Genomic DNA, 18,750 nt, shown 5'->3' on the forward strand with positions numbered 1-18,750 from the left:
GTGCATTATGACCAATCTTTATTATAATGTATTAGTTTGTGTTAATGAGTGAAATAATAATTTCAACCTTAAAAGCTGAACAAAACGAACATCTAAATATATTCTTGTTAGAGCCACTCTACTTTGATAGACCGTTACTGAAATTTCAAAATGTCCATTCTTCTTACTTAGGGGTAAGAAAAATCTCACTCCACAGAATGACTGTAAGATTAGTTTGAGTCCACAATAGTCTTTTCAATAAAAAAAAGGTTACACACAATGTATAGCATCTGTGTCTTTTCAGATCTGTAGATTCTTTTATGCGGTGGGAGGTAGGTGGTCTGACAATGAATATGTGTGAAGTACTGGTTTTGTCGTTCTGTTTAGATTGTGCAAAAGTTTAGAGGTTGATGCTTTTTTTAAAAAAAAATACAGATAGAAAAATTTATGTAAAATGAGCTATTTTCAGCTATTTATCGTTGCATTTGGCAATGTGATAATCTAGGATGTTGCTGGATTAAGGCTAAATAATATACTTCATATTGCACTTTAAATGCCAATACATACAAAAATACAAGCTATGTACTCTTAAAAATCACCACATAGTTAAGTTATGATATTTAAGACAAGTTTGAACAAATATTTGAAGCAAAACTGTATCGAAAAAAATACAGCAATAAAAGTAGCATTAGTTTGATTGTGGGTGATCTGTACATGATTAAGCTCCACCCACTCACAACTTTAATGGGGATGGAAGGGGCTGAATGGAGACCACTTTGCATCACCACATGAGAGGCACAGATGGTAGGTTTTGTGTCACACTGACTGATGCTGTATAACATCAAACATTTCTGTGGGCAAACATTTGCTTTTACCGAAGTGTCCGTGCTTGTCCTATACTTGTGTACACTGTCTGACTGAGAAAACCCACAGGGTGACCCCAGTCTGTTTTTCAAGTCCCACAAGGTGCTTAAAGTCTTGCAATCTGTCTCAGAGGTCCTAACATATGTAGTATACTGTCGTCAATTTACAGCTCAACAACAATAAACTGAAATATCCAGCCTTAATAAGGTAAAACAAATAACTTCAGCATAAAGTTCCATAGTTTCAGTTCAACACAGCATTTAGGGAATTCATGGCCAGGTGTCTTGACCACACAGCACCTTGACATAAAAACATTTAAGAGCTTAAAAACTGTAAAGCCATTTTCCTTCGGTCACTTCTTAAATTCAGTCTCTGCTGCGCATATGTTTGTGAAGCAGCACTATAGAAGCACAACATTTATTGGTAGGACATGATATTCTCTTGGGCTGTTTTCATCATTGCTGCTAAAGTATCTTCCACAATTTCATAGTCATGATCACTGTCCACATCGGCTACAAGCTCACACCGCGACACTGGGGTGGAAGAAGCATAGAGTTTATCAGTCAGTGATATTCCACATTGCAAAAAAAAAATAATGTTTTCTTTTATGAACAAATCAAATGCAAAGACTAAAACCAACAGTGTCTTGATCGTATTGACAAGTGCTGTCTGTGTCTGATGTGGCTCAGTCAAAAAATAGCTTGTAGATATTTTGTGTTCATTAAAAATAATATATAAATATATTGTCACAGTGTCCCACTGGGTGTTTTGTCATTTACACAAACAGAAGCACTTTGGTTTATTTTAAGTAAATTCTTCATTCACTGGCACGTTAATTACTTACTACAGCACCAAATAGGTTTGTGACACAGATGACATTGCTAAGTTAAAAAATATTGTTGGTTTTAGTCAGACTTCACGACATCATAATATATGAAAAGACTCCAGCAAAATATTCCTTTAAGTGTAACCAGCATGCCTGTGTGATACAGGCTGCACAGTGAGCTTTACCGTTTTTTGCAGACTCCTCCATTTTCACATAAGTGTTGGGCAGAGCCTTCACTGTTGTCATTTCAGTTCCTGAGGGCTTTCGGGGTGCGACTGGCGGAGGCGCATCATCTGAGATAGCCTACACAATAAGAGGAAGTCAGAGTTTTGCTACAGTCCATGCATGACTTTGTTACCACAGCAAAAAGTGGAAGTACTGAGTCTTAAGTGTTTCTGACTAGTTTGATATTTCCTGGAAAATCATACATAAACTTTTTACAAAACAGTAATGTGCAAACGTCATACTTACTGGGGGTGGGGGAGCCGGGGGCCTTCTTTTGCTATTTAACGTCAAATCTGCAAACTCTTTAGTTGGGGTGCTTTTGTTTTTTGTACATTTGTCTGCCTTGGATGATTTCTTACTGGCTTTTGATGATTTTTTTGGAGGCTTTAAAGATGACAGGTTTCGCTTCGGTGGCCGGGGAGGAGGAGCAGCATCGGAATTGCCCTGTTTTTGAAACTCATAAAAGAACGAATCCGTCACTTCAGTAACTTTATCTACGTATAATGTGGGGGGTTGACCGCTGGGCCATGGCAGTGGGTTCTTGTTGAAAGACACAGACATAGAGAGCCACTGGGTTGGGATCTCAAAACAGTGGGCTGGCTTATGTAGAAAGCTCGCCTGGATGATGGGCTCTAACATAGCCCCCTCTATTCTGAGACATGCGAAGCCAGATAGAGGATCAGCCTCAAGTTCTGTGTCACGGCTCACTACTTTAACATCCAAAGGCAAGCTATATTCCTTTCCCAAGTCCTTGATTTTGTACTTTTTGTTATCGGTGAGTACTTCCACAAAGTGGGCCTGCATGTACAGAGGCAATAAAACATCCTCTCGCTCATTCACCTGTTTAACTTCTTCTTCCTCATCATCATCCTCATCATCTGGATCTTGAAGACGTTGGCACAAAAGAGCCTCAACAGACTGCTTCTGTCCATCCCTGCCTCCACAAGGCAACTCCATCCTTTCACAGCGAACCACCTCCAGCTGTTCCCCCACACTGAGAGTGGGCAGGCCCTCCTCCTCATCTTCATCACAATTCCTTGTTACACTGACCCTCAGACCTGGTGCCTGCATCAAAGCAACATACAGTTCGTACACTGAACTAAATTCTCTTGGACGCCTCCGAAATCGTCCACCATATTGTTGAGATACCAGGAAGAACTGCTGTGCCTTCCGACTCTTCAGGCTAGATATTAAAACCATAGCCGAGGTTCCTTTCTTGTGGAAAACCAGGTGCTCGTTCTGACTAAGTTCTGGCAACCAGCTGCACTTGAAGAGTGAGTTGGTCTCTGGCTTTTCCAGTATCTCCACAACTGTAGGGAAGGACTCATCTGGCTGGGAAAGTACATCTGTCAGACTTAGCGGGGTCATAAAATCCACATCTTTACACAGCTCGGTGACATCAACCACATCCACCTCCAAGCTGGACGGAAACTTCAAAACATTCTTTCTCACTGTAAAAAAATGGGGAAAAGTGTCTCAGAACATGTAGTAGGAGTTCTTAATGAGATGATATGATACCAGAGTGCAGTACAGGAATAAGTATTAAGAACATTTACTGGACGTAAAAGTAGCAATACAGTGTAAAAATGCTAAAATATTATCAGTTAATGTCCTCGATGTCTCTTATGTAAGAGTACTAACTGTGCTTAAAATGGTCCCGGTGGTTGTACCTATAGGATCCAAAATAACGTAGAATTAATTTTAGTAATGCATGTTCGCACGTACATTTTTCGAGCTACTTTAATCTATAGTGTAACTTTATGTAGTTTGTTGTTAGTTGGGGCGCAGTGGCTCAGTGATAGAGCTGGGTTTGGATGCAGAAGGCAGCAGGCTCAAATCGCACCCCCCCAGGTGTGGCCCCACCCATCCACCAAGAATACAAAAATACAAAATGTGTCTCAAATGAAGTGAGGTTGGGAGAAGTACAGGTAGATTAAACTATTATTTTTATATACATCAGTTAATAAAAGGTTAAATTATCTTCTGTTTATCATTTACACACAAAAATATGAATACATTCTGATTAATAGATAATCTATGAGTGTAAATAACCCCAAGGTGGTAATAAATTTTATGTTTTTTTTTTATGTAAAGGCAAAAAATGAGTTACTCTCACAGTTCATGATGGCACGGACTTGGTATGTTGGAGTCAAGACGAGGGGACGCTCATATTTGGAGACATTCATAAAACGAAACCTTCGACTACGCAGAAAGGGTGAGGACATGATCTCCTGCAGAGTGAAGCAATCCTTACTCTCACACTCATAAAACTCTCCACGGGATGAAAGAGGGATACACAGTTCAGCGGAGGCTTCCTGTTGCCCTTGAACGTAGCAGCGGACCTGACTCTCCTCTCCCTCATGCTGCTCGATGGAGAGCATAGTCAGAACTCTCCCAGCCCCCAGAGTGAAATTGCCAAAGGTCATTGGGGACTGGTTTGTAAAGGTGAAGGGGAGGCAGGAATCCAGCCCTACAGGTCTCAGGCTCACCATCTCCTCTATCGTACTGTACGGCATCTCCTCTGGAACAACCTTGAACAAGCCTGAGAAACAAAGAAGTGTTACGCGTTGGCTGCAAAACACATTTAGCGTCCTCCTGAGAACCCTGTTTAAAACACACACCAACCTGTGTGGCTAATGGGCAGCTCAAACTTCTCATTGGTGCAGATGTCCTCACAAGAAACAGAAAGAAGCTCAATGTCAATGACCTTTATTAGATCACCTGTAGAAAAGCACACTTCGCTGCCAGAAATTTCATAAATAGACCCTGAAACAGAGCGTGGCGACAGAACAAAGCAGGAACAAACATTCTGATTAGCAACACATTTGAATAAAAACTGATTTCTTACTTTTCATAACTACAGCACAATTTAAAAAAACTCTTACAAAGTGACATGTTTCTAATTATGAATCATTAACAATATAAACTTTTCAAATAATACACATGCTTTCTGCCCTAGCAGAAATGCTGCTGAGACAACGAACAATACACATTTAACATATACATAATGAATGCAAAAGATACAAATATACCTAGACATGTTGCTGCTTGTTATGATCAAGTCTTTTCAACTGCTCTCCTATCTCTTCAACATTTTCTCCACGTGCAGTTCCAGTTCACAATGAATAAAACATCAAAACACCTACCTTGGAAATACACTCCAGAGCAAACTTGTAAAATCTTTGGCAGACAGGCACTGTCCAGAGATGCGATTAATTGCTGAAGCGGCAAAGCAGTTGTGTCTGCCATTACTGTTGCCTCAGGGTGCTGCAATGAAAAATGAAGAAGACAGTAAGTGACGAGCACAGCATAAAACGGGGATTGCTTTCTCAGTCAAAAACCACAAAAGTGAATGAGGAAGTCAGAGGAGCTCGTTGCATTGCAGATCTTTGCTTGCATTCACACACGTAGGCTATTGGTATGACTTACATTTTACCGAGAAATAGTGTTATTAATAACAAGATGCACTTAAAAGCTCAATTTGTACATCATAATACATTCTGAACTGTATTACTTTATAAGGAAATGTTTCAAAATATATATATATTTTTTTGTGTGTGTGTGTGTGTGTGTGTGTGTTGTGGGGGGGGCAGTTGGGGGAAGGGGGGGGGGGGGGGATCTGCATGCACAACATGCTACATGTTAACACACCCACTCAAGGTCTAAAGAATCCAATATGACTTTATTTTGTTTATGTATGTCATGCAGCTTTATATGTTACACTACTGGTTTTTGCTTTGCTTTACTCAAGCAAAGCATAAAAATGGTTTCCTGACCTCGTTTTAGTCTTCTTTATATTTTGACACATTCTTGATACAGGAAATGCACTGTCTACTCAAACTACCTCATAAATGTTGGGAGAAATAGACATCATCATCACTTCCTCCTGCCGAACTGTAATAAAGTTAGATAAGCATCCTCCCATTTCTGTGACATAACAAGGCAGTTCCTTACAGCTTCTGACAAAACCCACAACACTTTCCACATGTGCCCTCAACACTCAGCCCGTTCCTCCCTTAGGGGTTTCCCCAATTTCCATTATCCAGATAGACAGTGACATCTCTGTTCACACGCTACCTTGAAAGTTGAAGTAGCCATACACAGTAACCATACACAAAGCCGTACGTGCTGCAAGGCCATTGCAACAAGTGTCAACCTCAGAGAGATGTGTCGTGTTCAGTTTTTTAAAACCATTAGATCTACACCACAACATAATTGAGAAAACTCATTTTAAAATGCATTTTCTTCAGCTCACCTATTTGGAGCCAGAAAATTGGGTGTCTGAGGATATCTAGTGGTGCTTCAGGGAATTTATTTGTTCATTTTCATTTTTGCCTTAATTTAAGTCACCTCACTTGATAGCCACAAAAGTTAGGATCAATTTGAAAAGGACCATTTTGACCATTCCCTCAGCTTAAGGAAAAGACAGTTTAACAATACTAATGTCTTATCATAATTTGGGTTTTTATTGAGTGTTTGGCTTGCTGAACTACAACTCCCAACATTCCACGACCACGTTTACCCGCCATGCAACTCGTCGCTGGAGCGATGAAGCAAGATGGCGACTAAAACAAGCAAAGAGAGTGCTCCCCCTTTTGATTGCCCATCATGGTGAGAAAATTCACATGCTAAACTTTCTGTTGTGTGTTTGCAGTGCCATATCAGATACGACTGAGCAAAACAAAGCCCTCACATTTATTTATCCTCCATTTATACAGAGAAAAGCTTATCTCTACTGTAGCTAGCGTTAGCATCTAGGCAAGCTAGCTGCCTGATGTTAACCCGTTAACGTTGGCATTCATTTACAAGTGGCTTTTGGATTTTTATTTTGCAGAAATATGCATTACATGCGTAGAGCTTTTAGGGTTGTCGGGTATAATTAGAACACTTTCAGCGATTAAGATAGGAAATTCCTATATTTTTTGGCTTTTCTCTTGATCTGTGAAGAGGCTCTTGCAGTATAGTTAACGTTAGCATTATTTGGATAACGTAACGTTAGCCATCCTTGAAACGTTAACTAGTGTAATAGCACTTTAAAAATAAACAAATGCATGATATTTTTTATCGCCTGTAATGATCAGCATATGATGCATATTTGGCCGTAATAGATGTCTAAAAAGAAACCTGTAAAACATCCACCACTTGTTTTTTTTTTTTTCAGGGCAGGCAAGCCGCCTCCAGGGCTCCATCTAGACGTGATGAAGGGAGACAAATTGATAGAGGTAACTGGAAGCTTGAAAATCACGTTATTGTGTTCTCAAGTTGAAACATGTAATAGATAACATTATGATAATGTTGTAGTTGAATGCATCAGATACGGGCCTGACAGTCCATCTTGTCCCGGTTGTGTTGCACTCTGGGATTTTCTATGGCTGCATGGCTTCAAATGGTGCAAGAGCAACATCAGCCCTGAGATTTTAGCTTTTCAGTGGGAAGGAGCCCTGATAAGTTATGACTCAGAGGCACAGAGACATTGTAGGCTGTTTTCACCTGCAGTTGTTATAACCGTGACATACTGACACTCTCTTTCTGTAGAAACTGATCATAGATGAAAAAAAGTACTACTTGTTTGGGAGGAATCCTGACTGGTGCGACTTCACCATTGACCACCAGTCATGCTCACGTGTCCATGCAGCCCTGGTCTACCACAAACACCTGAAAAGAGTCTTTCTCATAGACCTCAACAGCAGTAAGACATCATTCACAGTCGTACAATTTTCAAGCAAAAATACCAAATGTTACCTGGTTCCAGCTTTGCAAATGTGAGGTTTTTCTGCCTTTTCATTGTATGTGACTGTAATTGTTACGTTATATGTTTGGTTAAAGCTTTGACCTGGCCTTTCTTTATGTTGCTTCACACCTGTGCTGTCATATGGTGAAAAAGATTTTACTCACTCTAAAATGGAAATGCTTGTTGTGAAGAAATGATTTCATCTGTTGTGTTATGAATAATGCATAGGCCATCACTTTCACATCTGTTTATTCTAATAACAGGATTATTATATCCCCCCACAAGGTTACACCAGACATTTGAGGTTTTCTCTTAAGGATACTCTTGTTTGATACAAAGCCCTAATTGATGCTTGTTCTTTGGTTATACTCTATCTTACGAGCTTGCTCACTATTACTGAATCTCATCTGGTTTCGAAATAAATTAACATTCTTTAACTATGAAATATTTGTCTTAACATACTACTTGTTTGGATTTTTGCCATTTCAGCACATGGTACTTTCCTCGGACACATTCGTCTGGAAGCACACAAGCCTCAGCAGGTTCCTATTGATTCTACAATATCTTTTGGGGCCTCAACACGAACCTACACCATTAGGGAGAAACCCCAAACTCAAGGCACCGGTGGGACAGGAGACAGTAAGACAGGAGAGGATGAGGAGCTCAAAGGACTACTTGGGCTTCCAGAGGAAGAGACAGAGCTGGAGGTAGATTTAGTTTCTTGATATTAACACTATTCTAAAGCTCTCAAACATGAGACAATGGCTACATCATTTGTTTTTAATTATCTTTTACCACAAATAATTGTTTAAGATACTCTGCTAATACATTAAAAAACAAGTTTTAGTACATATCCCTTTTTACATTTTTGAGATTGATATAATAATGAATTATAAAATGTATCCTTTTTAACCTGACATCATATTTTCCTTCTTCTTAGAACCTCACAGAGTTCAACACAGCTCACAATAAACGCATTTCTCTACTAACCATTGAGGAGGGTAACCTAGAAATTCAGAGGCCTAAGAGAAAACGCAGGAACTCCAGAGTTACCTTCAGTGAGGAGGACTCCATTATTAACCCAGGTACAAATAAATGAAAATGGGATTAGCGTTACCAAGAAACACACACCATGCAGCAACTTTATGTTTAAATAACTATTTTTTTTAAGCAGTAGTCTTTAAACCCACATTTAGTAGAAGATTGTTGCCTTTAGTCGAGTCATGTGACGTTCTTTCAGTGTTTTACTGTGAGGGAAATTAAGAGGTAGGAGTGTTTTAGTTTGAAATTTAGTTACAAATGTATAAGGTTTATGGTTTTGGTTGGAAGGTCTTGCAGTGGGATGGGTTCTGTCATACAATCAAGCAATATCCCTGATCAGAAATGTGAATTTAGAACTTTTCATGAGAAAAATGCCCTTTGTAATAATTGTTGTAACACATATATTTAATTAATTACAGAGGACATTGACCCGTCAGTGGGACGTTTTAGAAATATGGTGCAGACAGCTGTTATCCCTATTAAGGTAAGTTTGGTTTTGTTATTTTAAAGGTTTTAAGTCAATTCCCTTTCAGAAGACATACTACAAAACCACTAAGTGTTAAACTATTGGGTTATTTAAATTAGTGTTCCAGTCAACCTAAATTAATAACTGATCAAGTGTAACATAAGAGGCTAAATGTGTGACTTGGGGAATTAATCATGTCATCCCTGCCGTAGAAACGGAGATCAGATGGACAAAATACCTTGGGTTTTGATGATCTGGCTTCAAAACGCATCCATGGCTACAGTTTGGGCGGCGGCCTCTATGGGGACTTGCCTCCCACCAGTCATGAGAACCAGCCAATAGGAGCTCCGGGAGGTGCTGCTATGCAGGGAGGCCTTCCGCTGCCCTTCCCTAATCCAGCACCAGAGGTCGACCTGGCCCCAGAGGCTCCTCAGCCACCTGTCACTCTTAACCCCACCCCAGTAACGGCCCCCTATCTACCAGAGACCCACAACGAGCCACGGAAAAAGAAGTATGCCAAAGAAGCTTGGCCGGGCAAGAAACCCACCCCTTCACTACTCATCTAACCAGTTTCTTAAAGCTGCTGACTCTCAGGTTACCAGCAGATGCATCAGGGACTGTGGCCTGGTGGAGGTGGAGTTATTCAGTTCTGTTTTCCTTTATTTGTTGTGTTACTCATTGTCATCACGGAAAGACAACACATAGTTTCTCTGTCCTCTCTTAAATGATATCTATTACATTACTAAGTCAGCAGTTGATATTTTTGCTGGAAAACGGCTTAATCTTGATTGCAAACAAAACTAACATAAAATCACAAGACTTGGCTGTGAACATTTGAGCCTCAGAGTGGATGCGTTAGATGTGTTTGTCTGAGCGACAGGCTTCGTGGATATAATGGGTCACTGTTTTTATTATGTTAGATGTAAAGTTATAATTTTTTTTCTACTGAACATGTTTCAACATGTTTTTCACTCTTCTCATTTTGATAATTCTAATAAACAAATGGCTGAAAACATACTTTTATATGAGATATTTTACATCGAGAAGTGAAAGTCAGAAAATCCAGACTCAGCCAGATTATACCAATAGACAAGGCTGCTTTTTATCTAGAGATCCTATTGATAAAATTGAGTTTGTCACTCAAACAATTCAATTACCAGTGTTGGACATATGTATAACAGACATCTCACAGGCCACTAGGTGGAGATTTGTGCAAGGATGAGAGAGTTGGTTGTGCCTGCAGATTTGCAAGTAAACCTATCAGTGATCAGTTGCGCTAACCTTAAACACATCATAAATCTAAACAACATGCAATTAAATTTCTAGTAATTAATTTGAATTTTTGTGCAAATAAGTCCTTTGCCCAATCTAAACAGTATTTTGATCACTTTTCTTTTTCGTTTTATTGGTTTGTTGCCCATTTTTCTCAGCAGCATTATACAGTGAAGTTTTCTGCACTTGGTTAATAATTGTAGGGTTGTTAGTTAAAGAGAATTGTAGCGCAGTAACTAATTTTACCGCAAATTTCTGAGAACAGGTTTGGATTTAGGATAAACATTTTGACATGCAATAGAGTACAGTGCAATTTGTGCAGTAAACTGTTAATATTTTCATTTCTAGAACAGACCTGATACTTAAGAGCTGTCTTTGCACACAGTAGCAGATTTTCGTAGTAAACAGTGTCATACATGTTGTAAAATGGTTGCAGCTTGAATAATTGGTTAATTAAGTGTAATTCCGAATGCCATGGTTCCTTAAAATTATATTGTTCATTCTTTGGAGGAGTTTTTCAAGATCGACAGCAGTGGGTAAAGGCATAGAGAATGGAAGCAAATTGTAACCAGGAACCCCAGCTGTAATCACACCCTGGACACTGTGGTCACAGTACATGACATACAGTTTAACCACAAAGACACCACAAGCCCACCTTGTCACAAAGTGTTTGTTAGAGGAGATACTTGACTGTTGGGTATCATACTTTGTGTAAACAATACTAGTAACTAGATAAGAAAACCACGCTGAGTTGAAAAGCGGGCAGACAGGATGACATTGGTGGGTGGAGTATTTTTTTTATTGTATCTAACAGTAAAGTATGAGAGCAGTTTTCTAAGAGTAAGTGGTCATTTCATGGGAACTTTTAACAAGTAAAAGGTTGGATGTTAAAGAGTTTCATTTTTACAAACTTTCCTGGTGACTGTGCTCATAGGTGTTTGGATTTTGTAAACATGATTGTAAATTAAAAAAAACAAAACGAAAAAACAACACATTTTTAATCAACTCCAGTGTTTTTAGCTATTGTGTTGCACTCGCTCTGTTTGCTGAATTGCAAGTTCAAAGTCCTGTCAGGACTTTAAATACTTACAGCAAACAGCAGAATTGAGAACAAAGGTGGCCCAGATTATTTACGGTCTCTTCCGAAGACTTTCTTTCTATATGTACTTGTCTCAGGAATACTTTGGACCTCAGATAGCCAAATGCGGCACAGACAAACCACCTTCATGTCAAATGTGAATCTTGACACAGCGACAGTAAACATAAAAATCTGAACCATAACACTATATACAGTGTTTAACAATATTATGGGCAAAAAAGTGTCAAATATCAAGAGGCTCTATAAAAATCCTTTTAATCATCTTTATTTGACCCGATCCTAGCTCCGTAATCAACAAATACATACACTGAGAACAACTAAAAATGTTATTAAGTAACATATTTACATAAAGAGAGTGGTTATTTCTCAGACATTTAGTGTTACAAATTGATTAGGTGCTAACACACATTTCCTTTTTACATCCACTATAAAAATATCTCTTCCTAAAAAGTGTTTTAATGTAAGTAAATTAAACCTAACAAATCAGAAATGTCAGTGTTAAAGTTTAACAAAATAGCAGAAATAAACAGATCAACTTTTCACCCCTATATTAAACAAGTATCATTTTGAGGTTCACAGTATTGATATTTTGCTTTACATTTGTGGGTCTACAGGTTTTATCTTAATGTGGATGCCATTGAGTGAACGGAGCACCAATCTAGGAATAATTTTGGGTTTCCAAGCTGGATCTTCTATCAGCTGGTATCTCTTCAGCGTCATGGCTATCACAACTTTCATCTCATTCATGGCAAAGTTCTGGCCAATGCAGTTTCTGTAGGAAAATATAAAACATAGCAATATGTGTAAATAAGGATGAACACGATGTAAGGTAAGCAGCATGTTGATGTATGGGTAGACATGAGGCAGAAGGATCATTGAGTTTTTCAGTGAGACACTGGTTTATAGGGAGGTCCGAACAGAGTGACAGAAACATCTGGTAATAGTTCTGGAGTAAATATGTGTTTGATAAAAATCATGAAGATCAGACATTTCTTTTTTATACTTGGGAGGTTTTTATAAGACTGCTACATTTAATTGAGTCTTTTTAAGTTAATTATAAGCTTGAACTCACTAAAGTGCCTCAATAAATTGCGACTGTATAGTAATTTTCCCAAAGTTCACGGCACCTGCATAGAGATAATTTTATCTGTCCAACCTAACTCAACATTGTACATCAAAAGAAATCTGTAGTAAACTTATATATGACTGCAGGTTTTGCTTTAAACAGCAAATAACTCACAATAATTCAATCGTGTTTACACACTTACGGAACAACAATAAAATTTAAACCTGTAATTTTATTGTTAAGTATAAAAAACTACTAGGTAAAAGGGCAATGCTACTACTACTATGTATTATTCCTACTACTACTCAGTGAAAAGGGACACTGACAACATGATATAATCTCCACATAGCACTTAGAGAGTGTCTCTGGGGAAATGACAAACTATGCATGATAACAAAAGAAAATCCCTGAGCAAATACACTCACAATTTAAATTGACGTAAACCAAAATCCAAGTTTGCCGCATTTGGAAGCCTAGTTAAAACTACATTTAGTTTGTTGTTCTCAGAGTTTTTGCATTGCTGTGGGTAAACAAAAAGGGACACAGAAGGAAAATACCCTTTACGTTTAATCCTTTTTTCAATCCTAATATCCTTCTCAGTAGTATTTCTGTCGCATGTATGAATACTCTCAGATCAATCCTTGGTTACACTGAGTTCTCCTCCCCTCATCCAACTGATAATTCATACTTTTATTGTGTTTGTCAAAATTGGAATGGGTCCACATACTAACAACCTTTGTTAGATAAATGAGCAGACAGCATAGAATGAGAACCTCTTCCCTGGTTCTCTGTGAGCGAACCCCATTGTATCTGGTGTGGACAAACCTTGGTCCAGCTGCAAAAGGCACATATGCATGAGGTGATCTCTTGGAAACATTTTCTGGTAGGAAACGCAGTGGATCAAATACCTGTTATGAAACACAATAGAATAAGAAGAATATGTTTTTTAGTACAGGACACAAAACACACAAGTAGCAGACCACAGCATCTGCATATTTAACACATTTTATGCTGAAGGGATCATATTTTTTTAATTCATTCTAATATCATGTTTAGTCATTTGGCAGGTGCTTTGTCCCAACAAGTATATAACAAAGCAAACAAACAAATCAAAGTCAAGGAGAATACATTAGAAGAAATTAAAGAAGGAGGAGAAGAAGTGCATTGGGAGTCATCGAAGAGTTTCATCTTCAATCACTTTTTAAATATTGGGTGTGCGGGGCCAGAACGGATGTGGGGTGGTTAGCTTCCAGCTCACAGCTAGAAGGGCCCTGGTTTGAACCCCTGGCCTGCTGCAGCCTTTCTGTGTGGAGTTTAAATGTTCTTCCTATGCTTCAGTGGGATTCCTCCCACATTCTAAATACTTGCATGTTAGGTTAATTGGTGACTCTAAATTGCCCATAGGTGTGAATGTGATCTGTCTGTTTGTATATGTCTGTGTTGGCCCTGAGATATACTGGAAACCTGTCCAGGGTGCACCCCCAACTCTCACCCAATGACAGCTATGGTAGGCTACAGCCTCCTTGCAACTCTGGACAAGGTAATGGGTTACAGATAATTGTGATAACAGTGATATGCTTGGTTGTATCACCAACCAGTAACTTACATCAGGGTTTTCCCAGACAGATGCATTCCTGTGAACCCCATATACACTTGTTCCAATATGAGAACCTACAAATAAAAAAAAAAAATATTTAATTTGAGGCTTGTGTAGAGACTGATGTTTGGTGCACATACAAAATGCATGTCCGACACACACATTTTGTTTGTGTGAAGTAAAAGCCACACCACTAAAACCACTAATTCACAGTGTAGCCAAACATTGACCAAATTAAATTCTAGTGTTGATCCCAAGAGTTCCAAAGATTTTATATATGTCTGAATTTTGGGTGGCCAGAAAAAATATTAAAGACTGGCAAATGAATATTCACTTGCAATAAGATAAAATGAATTTAATAACTTTAAAGGTATGTGAAGGAAATTGTATTTGTAAAACCAAGACTAGAGCTAAAGGTCCTTTGTGGTGAACAAAAGCAACACGGGTTAATATTTTATCTTTTACAAATAGCTGAAGAGGCATTATGTAAGTAAGGGTGTGCTATATGTGAACGCCCCAAACATCAACTTTGCTTTAACTGCTTAGTCAGCATATAAGTACTGCCACATGCACCACAGACCTGCTGGCAAAGTCCGTCCATCAAAAAATGTCATGGGTTTGGAAAGTTTTCTGGAAATTCCTGGTACAGGAGGGTAAAGGCGGAGGGATTCCTTAATGCACATTGTAGTGTATGGAATTTTACTAAGATCCTCCCTAAAAAAAATACAGACACGCAGTGTTAGTGGTCGATTAACACAAAAGTGACTGCATAAAGCTGCTGTCAAACAGAGCATGTGGTGACATTTTTTTAATACTTAACCCTACCATTCGATGGTGTCCTTGCCATCCAGAGCCTCAAGAATCTCCTCCCTGCAAATCTTCTGGTGTTCTGGGTGGCAGGCCAGGCAGTAGAGGATGAAAGAAACACCACTGGCTGTTGTGTCATGGCCCTCAAACATGAATGTGTCCACTTCTGCTCGTAAGTCTTCATCTGACAGACCCTGCTGATTCTCATCCTGAAGGTGTGAAGGACAAATAAATAAACTATTAGTTCCAATACCACTATTACTACAATTCCTAGAAATAGTCATGATCTACTTTATTTGTAAATCCCCAACAAAAGACCTACTGTATCTTAAAATGCCCACAATGAAACCTCCTAAAAGATAAGATGAAGATCAGCAGAGATACTGTAGCATTTATTTTTACTTCTTCACCAGGTCAAAGGTGGAGTTCACAGTAACAAGGGAACTGGGCTTTTCAAACAGGCAGAAAACAGGTAAAACTGGACACAAAGTCAGCAAACGACAGAGGAAAACTATAACATAACACTGCATTTTTGGGATTCAAGTTGAACTGACTGGCCATGTTGTATCTGAATATAGTGATTGGTGTACCTGCTGTTTTAAATATTTTTTTGGAAAGAAATTTGGTTATATGCTGGGGCAGCATGGTGGTGGAATGGTTAGGACTGCTGCCTCACTGCCGACCGTTGAGTTTGCACGTTGACTTGTCTGCGTAGATTTCCTACCTGTAATATACTCACGTGTGGTTATATAGTGACTTTAAAGTGCCCGCAGGTATGAATATTACTATAATCAGTATTGTTTAAAATCCAATGTTTTCTTATTGGCTTACTTTTTCTTTTGTACTTTAAGTAAAATGTTGATAATCTGCTTAGTACTTACTTGAGTTTGAAGTGGTTCTTGTAGTAGAGAATGATTTTAGGCCAATACTTGCAATTTTACTTAAGTTTTGAGTTTGTGTACTTTTAGCACCTATGCACACATTATATTATATTTTGCTGTACTAGGGCTGTTTAGCTGCAGACTGCACTTAGTGGCCATGTTAAACCTTGTCTCCATGATATTATTAAGACCACCAGTATTAATGCCGTGGCTAATTGGTTTATAGCTAGTGACTTTTTGTAATTCTGTAAATCACAGGTTGGAGTTGATGTTACATAACATACTCTTGCAAACAGAAGAATGTCCAAAAAGTCCAAGTTTCTCTTAGCCTGTACGCGGTCCAGTTTCTTTTCTTCCTTAAGTGCTTCTTTCCTCTTCCTTATAACTTCAGCTTCAAAAGACAAGATAATAAATATTTGCAGACTGACTTGAAAAATGGGCATATATGTCAAACGAATTAATGTCTACATATTTAACAACTGTCAGTTTGTCTATATTTAAATCTTATGGGCTGAATATTACCTGTATGATCGCAGGCCACCTTGCGTGCCTTCCTATACCTATATCCATGTGGGCTGAGGTGGAAAATTAAGTCGTTGTGGTATGGAAAGACTCGGAACCGTAGATTGACAAAATAACTGAGATCAAACACAGCTTTGATGTATGCATTTGTTCCACTGAAAAGAGAACATAGGCGAACAGTAAAAACTTAATTTTCTCCACTCATGGTTCAGAAAGCTGCAGCACTAAACAAAATAAAACTGAAATTGTAACTGGCAGGAAGGAAGTGTTTATGAACTCACCCCACAGTTTGACAATTGCTGCAGTAGCTGAATGCACATTTCAAGATGCTGTCTAGTGTCATGAGGCTCACGTGTTCGAACAGTTCAAAGGACTCATTGGTCTTTGCATAACACTCCCATTTGTCCTGTAATCAGTAAGGTAACAAGTGAAACCTGTGCCAAAAATGGAAAAGCTAGACTAAACTACCTGGATTTGTTATGTTTTGATCATCAAAACTTTAAGCTTTTATTTAGTTTTACGAATTATGATTTGCACAAGTAACTTTCATTTACATACCAACATTGTTTGAGCAGAGTCTGACATCAGTTTAACGTATGGTTTCAAAATATCATAGTGGAAACCAGGTGTCAGGAGTCGTCTGTGTCGAAACCACTTTTGACCTTCTGACACCAATAAACCTTCCCCTGCAGATAGAAGCATGTTGTGATTGTGTCAGTCAATAACAAACAACTCTGTAACAGAAACAAATAAGCTGCAGAAGAAATGTAAATCATTCTTACCAATCCAAGACTTAATAAACGTATATGCAACATCATCTTTAGGCTCTAATAAGAAACAAATAAACAAACAATCTGATAAATTGGTTTCTGGAAACAGGCCCATGCAGCTCATACCGTTTAAAACGATTATATAAAACATTATTACACTGTTGTAGTTGTATATTATTTTATTTTATTTAAGAATTGAAAGGAATAGCTCCCACACCTGTTGATGTCAATAAGGTTTTCACATAATCCGGGTGATGAACGTTAAGGAAACAAACAAATGGACCAAACCATAACGGGAAAGCGTAAGGGTAGAGCTGTGCCCATTTCACGAACTGGTCCAAGTCGGTCCCATCTTGTTTAAACTGAAAGAAAACAAATAAAATAAAACAAAGGGAACTTTAAATAGCATGCCCATCACTTGTTTTGTAACTCTTTCATTTATTAATAAAATACTGGAGAGGGAAAATGATCTGCATAAATCAACGTTTACCGTCTTTAATTTGCGGTTATAACCAGGGACAAGTTTAGACCCCTCTCTAAGTAAAAGAAGCAATGCAACATTTTGTGGTAATACAGACACTTATTAAAGCTTGTAAACCATAAACGTATGTCTTGAAAGAAATTCGTATTATTGCAGCATTAAAACTGCTCCCATAACTCCCGAAATGTCATAAAATGTCCCCTTAACGTTATGTAACTGTTTTAAAAGCTGCTGTAACAAACAACAAAAACAAAAAACGTTAATGGACGATCGTGTTGGAATCACCTCCAAAACATGTCCAAAGAGCCAGTGTCCCCGTGGGCCTGGGAAAGCTGCCATGGACCGAAACGTAGCCTTTCGTTTGTCCAGCAAGACGGTTATTTTATATACAACAACAAGAAAGCAAATCAGAGCGACCAAGTGATGCATGTGAAGCCAGCCCAGCTGAAACTTCAAGAACGCTTCAGCTAACGCCATTCCGCTGCCTGCTGCGCTCCACTGGCACAGAGGCTCTGAACGTCACGGACGTTACCTACACAGTAACGCACACAGAAGTGAGAGGCGAACCTTTCGCTTTCGTGGCCATGACGTCATCGTCGCTAGCTACACGGTGGGCGGGGAATCTGCCCGGGACTGTAAATCAAAGACATTTCATCCTAAAACAATAAAATGGTAAATGTTATTACTTTAATTTAAAGCTTCTTCAATAATGAGTGATAAAATACGTACGTTTACATACTTAAAGTAAAAGCAAGTAAAAGTGCAGTAAAACTTTACTAAGTTAGGCCTGTGAGAAGCCAAAATTATTAGTACTCTTACTCCAGACACTATTTATTCTCATTATTAGAGTTTTATTCTGTTTAGGTGGAGTTAATCGTATTTGCCTCATGCAGGTATAAGGCAGTGTACTGCTGAGTGTTTAATACTTTGTATATATAATTTGGAGCTAAGAAACTTAACTGGTATTGGTAGCTGTTAAATAAAGAAGTGGAATAAAAATTTGGTTTCTCTTATTAAAGTTGAAAAGAACCCTACAATTTAGCACCCTATTACATGATTTGACAGCGTAGTACTGCGTTATTTGCACACCTTGGGGTGAGACTGGGACTGGGAATTTAGATAC

At 38.5% G+C, this 18,750-nt stretch overlaps 3 protein-coding genes across 5 annotated transcripts; 1 reads left to right on the top strand and 2 right to left on the bottom strand.

The window, feature by feature from the left end:
- Nucleotide 1: 1 nt before the first annotated feature.
- On the bottom strand, nt 2-5,200 carry themis2 (thymocyte selection associated family member 2). Of its 2 annotated transcripts, none has more exons than XM_067510552.1 (6): nt 5,041-5,200; nt 4,520-4,660; nt 4,011-4,436; nt 2,141-3,345; nt 1,855-1,972; nt 2-1,376 (listed from the first exon to the last, which is right to left on the bottom strand). In XM_067510552.1, exons 1-6 carry the CDS (start codon nt 5,141-5,143, stop codon nt 1,261-1,263), a joined length of 2,109 nt encoding a protein of 702 aa, XP_067366653.1. In that variant the 5' UTR covers nt 5,144-5,200; the 3' UTR covers nt 2-1,260. The 2 variants fall into 2 exon arrangements, with proteins under 2 accessions (XP_067366653.1, XP_067366654.1); XM_067510553.1 differs by having other exon boundaries at nt 4,520-4,565; nt 5,041-5,171.
- Nucleotides 5,201-6,405: 1,205 nt separating this feature from the next.
- ppp1r8b (protein phosphatase 1, regulatory subunit 8b) lies at nt 6,406-11,236 on the top strand. The gene is made up of 7 exons (XM_067509278.1): nt 6,406-6,505; nt 7,056-7,116; nt 7,430-7,583; nt 8,115-8,332; nt 8,566-8,710; nt 9,086-9,150; nt 9,345-11,236. The coding sequence occupies exons 1-7, from the start codon at nt 6,453-6,455 to the stop codon at nt 9,696-9,698; spliced, it is 1,050 nt and encodes a 349-aa protein (XP_067365379.1). The 5' UTR covers nt 6,406-6,452; the 3' UTR covers nt 9,699-11,236.
- A 516-nt stretch (nt 11,237-11,752) lies between these two features.
- LOC137129880 (cytochrome P450 4B1-like) lies at nt 11,753-18,177 on the bottom strand. 2 transcript variants are annotated; one of them, XM_067509276.1, is made up of 12 exons: nt 17,913-18,177; nt 17,364-17,508; nt 17,159-17,203; nt 16,935-17,062; nt 16,658-16,782; nt 16,377-16,531; nt 16,139-16,245; nt 14,992-15,182; nt 14,747-14,880; nt 14,176-14,240; nt 13,304-13,477; nt 11,753-12,275 (listed from the first exon to the last, which is right to left on the bottom strand). In XM_067509276.1, exons 1-12 carry the CDS (start codon nt 18,102-18,104, stop codon nt 12,243-12,245), a joined length of 1,494 nt encoding a protein of 497 aa, XP_067365377.1. In that variant the 5' UTR covers nt 18,105-18,177; the 3' UTR covers nt 11,753-12,242. The 2 variants fall into 2 exon arrangements, with proteins under 2 accessions (XP_067365377.1, XP_067365376.1); XM_067509275.1 differs by having other exon boundaries at nt 13,395-13,477; nt 17,913-18,176.
- Between the last annotated feature and the right edge of the window lie 573 nt (nt 18,178-18,750).

Source organism: Channa argus, chromosome 7, assembly GCF_033026475.1.
Source record: "Channa argus isolate prfri chromosome 7, Channa argus male v1.0, whole genome shotgun sequence".
Classification (NCBI taxonomy): Eukaryota; Metazoa; Chordata; class Actinopteri; order Anabantiformes; family Channidae; genus Channa; species Channa argus.